A 4,081-nucleotide genomic window follows, 5' to 3' on the forward strand; every position below is an offset into this window, starting at 1 on the left:
GGGGGAGGAGGGGGGCGCTCGTCACTCGGCTTTAGTCTACGCTGTAATATACACTCTAACAAGTTTTTACTTTTGCATAAAACTCATGACAAAGTCGCATTAAAACATTTCATATAACACAAACGCATGCGTGCACGCACACACCTACAGTACCTTTGTACCGGCTGCTGTGTTCGCTTCCTGCTAGCTGTCCTCTGGAGGTGGTCTTTCCTCTCTCGTCTTGGCAGTGAAAGGGGATAAATGTACATTTCCCTTTTATAACCTCCATCTTCTCATTTCTGATGCTGGCTCTTGAATATCCTCAGGTTAGAAATGCCGATTACAAACGCAAGCGTGAGCTTTTAAAGATAAGTTTTCCCTGTAATGCTATGATCCAYWGCTGTCACCTCCTMATCAAGAGGAAAATGGATAAAAACTAACTACTCAATCATATCTGCTGATTAGTGGACACAACGGCACACAACAGAACTCACGTTTTATACCAGTAGATCACAGATGCTTTAACTTTTGTGACTTTTTCACGTACTAGTACTAGGAGCTTACGTTAAAAACATAGGCAGTAAGCAGGGAGTGGAAGGGAGGAGCGTGGCAAGAATTTTACCGGAAATACGTCATTAATGACCGTGGCATATAGGCTATAATGTTACGACCCAGCTCACCCAGGAGAATGGTAGGTAACATTAAAACCAGCTGGAAATTGGTTTAAAGATGTAAAAGTGATTTAAACTCAGGCACAGTCCACCCTTGAAAAAGAGATCTGCAATCTCAATGGGATTTGTCTGGTTAAATAACAGTAAATAAATAAATTGTGGCTAGTTAACAAAATAAACAAAATTCTAACAAAAAGAGGGTCCAAAAGTACAAAATCCCAATGGCTGAATGGTTTGCATTTTTTAACAAGATAAATAACAGAACCAAAGATTACCAACTAAGAATAAACAGCGCTGTTACAAGCTTAAGAAAACCAAAATACACTACTTTGAACAGTGACCCAGTCACTCGAATGTTAAATAAAATAGTTCTAGTAAGAAAAATATCTAGGCAAAGCTTTTAAGCCTTAAAATCAACAAAACTATATAAGCAACTAAACCCACAGTTTGTTCAACAAAGAAAACAAAGAGACTTTAAATTTAACCCACTGGTTCCAAAACTAGACCTGGCAGAAACAACAAAACTAAGGCCAAACATACATGAAACCCYAAAGACAAAACGACAAGCTGCTCTAATCACAGCCGTCCTGATTAACAGAAGAGCAGAGCTTAAATACAAGTGTCTTCTGTGGCTGGAGGAGCAGAAGGTGAATGATCCTGTCCAAATGCAGGAGCCAGGAGAGGCCAGTCAGTCGCAGAGTTGTCTCAGCACAGCAGGACCAGCAAATCATACACCTGCAACAGCACAGTCAGCAAAACTAATGGCCTGCCCTCAGGCCATAACAAGAATCATGAATGAATGTCAAAGTAACACTCTGGGTATGTGTTTGATGAGGTAATGACATTACAAACGTAAAGCTCAAAAAGTCAATTTTGCGTCACACCCCCCTTTAAAGCCACACAGCTGTGTTTAGGTTGAACTATTTATCCCTTAAACATAGTCCAGCCTCATTTAAACAACTTTGTTTTGTCACATAAATGTCTTTCTTGAATAAGTGAACCTATGCACTGAGCTCCAGGCTCAGGTCCAGGTTCATGACTTAAAACGAGACAGTTTGTTGACAGAAGCTCTGACATGGTGAAGAATCATTTATATTYTGTTAAAGTTTGTACGAACAGGAAATACAGTGAAACATAATTAAGTCATGTTGCTAACAATAATGGTCGTCAAATCTTACTGTTTTTTTTAACTTGGCAACAATAACTCAGTAATCGTGGGTGTGGCTTTATTCTCAGCTGTGAGCTTTGAATTCTAAGGAAATACTTTATGATTCACTGGTATTTGGGTAAATGTTAATCCAGTGTGACATTCTGATGAATTATGAGCTGGAGGAATCTTCATCAACTTGATTCATAGTGTTAGACATAAGATTTATGCAAACATGAGCACTGAAAGTTCAAACTAAGAAGATTAATAAGCAAAGATTTTGTTAGTGGGATGATTGTTGTGAAGCCTTTAGATGAAGACTAAGTCTTTAGAATTATAGCGTGCTGGGGTCAAGTTAAATAAAGTTCACAAAAACATGTTGCATTGTTCTTGTAAAACCATATTAAAAACATCACAAACAAATAAAAAGAAGAATTACTGTGGGAACCAATGATCATATTAGGACTGTATGCTTTCCATCTGTGTCYATGCTGAATATTACCCATAATGCAACAGTCAAAAACTTTAGTAAACTCTGCAGTGGGCACAGTTCCCCTAAAGCACTAAAGCACTAATAGGGGAACTAATTTCCTGATGAGTGCTTTAGGGCTTTTGCTAATTTTACATTTTATTAGTGTGAAGAGTTGGCTTGGCTCATGGCTGATTGGTTCTCTGCCTGATTGTTCTCACCTGGGAGTGACGAACTGATGAGCTTCATAAGGCATGTGACTCATGTTGTCTGTTGAAGAATGTTCATGGGTTGACTGGGTTATTTTAGTGCTTTAGAATTAGTTTCTGCTGAAGAGAGGCGGGACAAGATGGCGGAGGAGTGAGACGTGTGTCGCGTGGGCTCCCGCTCCGACTTGTTCTGTTTGTGGTTCTATACTAAATGTCCTTGCTGTTTTGAACATTTGGTCCGTCTCGACCCCTGAGTGATTCTTGCCTGGAAGAGTAGAAGAGTGGCGACAAACTCGAAGAAAAGCAAACATTCTAGCTCGACAGCTGTTAGGCCTGATGCCACTCTGGAGCAGACTGCAGCTAGGACCGGAGTTTCGGGGCCCTCCTCTCCCCCCAGCAGCGAGGCGGACGCACTCTTCTTGAAGTCTGATATTCTTGCCGCTATAAAAAACGATCTCTCAGCTGTGATCAAATNTGTCAGTGCAACGCTGTCTGATCCATGAAGGGATGTAAATGTAAACAGTTTTGGTAAAATTAATCACTGCAATAAAATAACTTTCTCTTTTATGGTGGATTGCGACCACCAGAAGGCTCCAAAAACATGTTTTAGTCCCACCCTCTCTACATCAAAATGTGATTGGTTGATGTTTCTGTCAGTTACCAAAAAAACAGTCTAACTCAGCTGTTTCTTTCATTTTTAATCTTCTTAAAGACAATTTTTGATGTAATTGCTTCTTGTCTTTTAAGTTCCTTCATTCTCATTAAAGGTTTCAGGGAATTCTTTCTGATTTACGTCTTTGTGTGTGTTCTCATCCTGTATGTCTTTCTGCAGGAGGATTTAAAGGCTGTGGTCATGGTCATAAGGGACATCCCAGGAAGCCTCACTGGTCGTGCTGCGGCAGCACCGTGGAGAAGTCAGAGTGTTTGCCTCAGAGCGTGTTGGCTGCTGTCGCTCCCTGCAGCCACCTGAGAACTGTGGAGCTCTGATGTGAGAAACTGAGGCCAGATAAGGTGATGCAAGTTCCTGAAAAGATGGAAGGTTCATATAGTGAGAGGTGTAGCATGAAGTGACCTCTATGACCTCTGGACCCTGAGGTTATGTTCCAACTGAACTGAATTATTTTCTTTAAAACTTATTTTAAAGATTACTCTTGACATACTGTCTTCTGTTTCAGTAAAATTTATTGTTCTTTAACACTTAATCATGAATATACAGACTTAACAGTCTTTAAATAAAAAAAAACATTTATAAAATGAAATTTTCTTTATGCCAGTGTTGTCATAAATGACTGAGGTCTATATGAACTGAACAGTTAATGCAGATGTCTTTCTAACCAGTGAAGTGTTATAACAAATGTCTAACATGTTTTTTCTTCCTTTGTTTTAGACAAAACTCTCCTTAACAGGGAGACTGAATGTCTGTGTTTTATTTTGGAAAGCTGTTGGGCAGAGACACCTTTACAATATTAATCTATCTTATAGTCTTGAGAGAGAGACTGAGACAAATCTTAGTGACGTAGACAAGTAAGCTGGTTTCAAGAGAATACACTTCTTTCTGTCGCTCAAGTCCTGTTTGTCTGTCTGTACAGTTTGTGTTTGTCTGTAC

At 39.6% G+C, this 4,081-nt stretch overlaps 1 protein-coding gene across 1 annotated transcript in view; it reads left to right on the forward strand.

The window, feature by feature from the left end:
• The window catches only part of trim45 (tripartite motif containing 45), a 17,427-nt gene extending 13,693 nt beyond the window's left edge, over positions 1–3,734 (forward strand). The window contains exon 8 of the mRNA XM_014026639.1: positions 3,308–3,734. Coding sequence (XP_013882093.1) covers positions 3,308–3,462 — 155 coding nt within the window. The 3' untranslated portion in view covers positions 3,463–3,734. The remainder of the gene's footprint in view (positions 1–3,307) is intronic.
• The last annotated feature ends 347 nt before the right edge of the window (positions 3,735–4,081 follow it).

The sequence above is a fragment of the Austrofundulus limnaeus genome, unplaced genomic scaffold (genome assembly GCF_001266775.1).
Source record: "Austrofundulus limnaeus strain Quisiro unplaced genomic scaffold, Austrofundulus_limnaeus-1.0 Scaffold575, whole genome shotgun sequence".
In the NCBI taxonomy this organism is placed as follows: domain Eukaryota; kingdom Metazoa; phylum Chordata; class Actinopteri; order Cyprinodontiformes; family Rivulidae; genus Austrofundulus; species Austrofundulus limnaeus.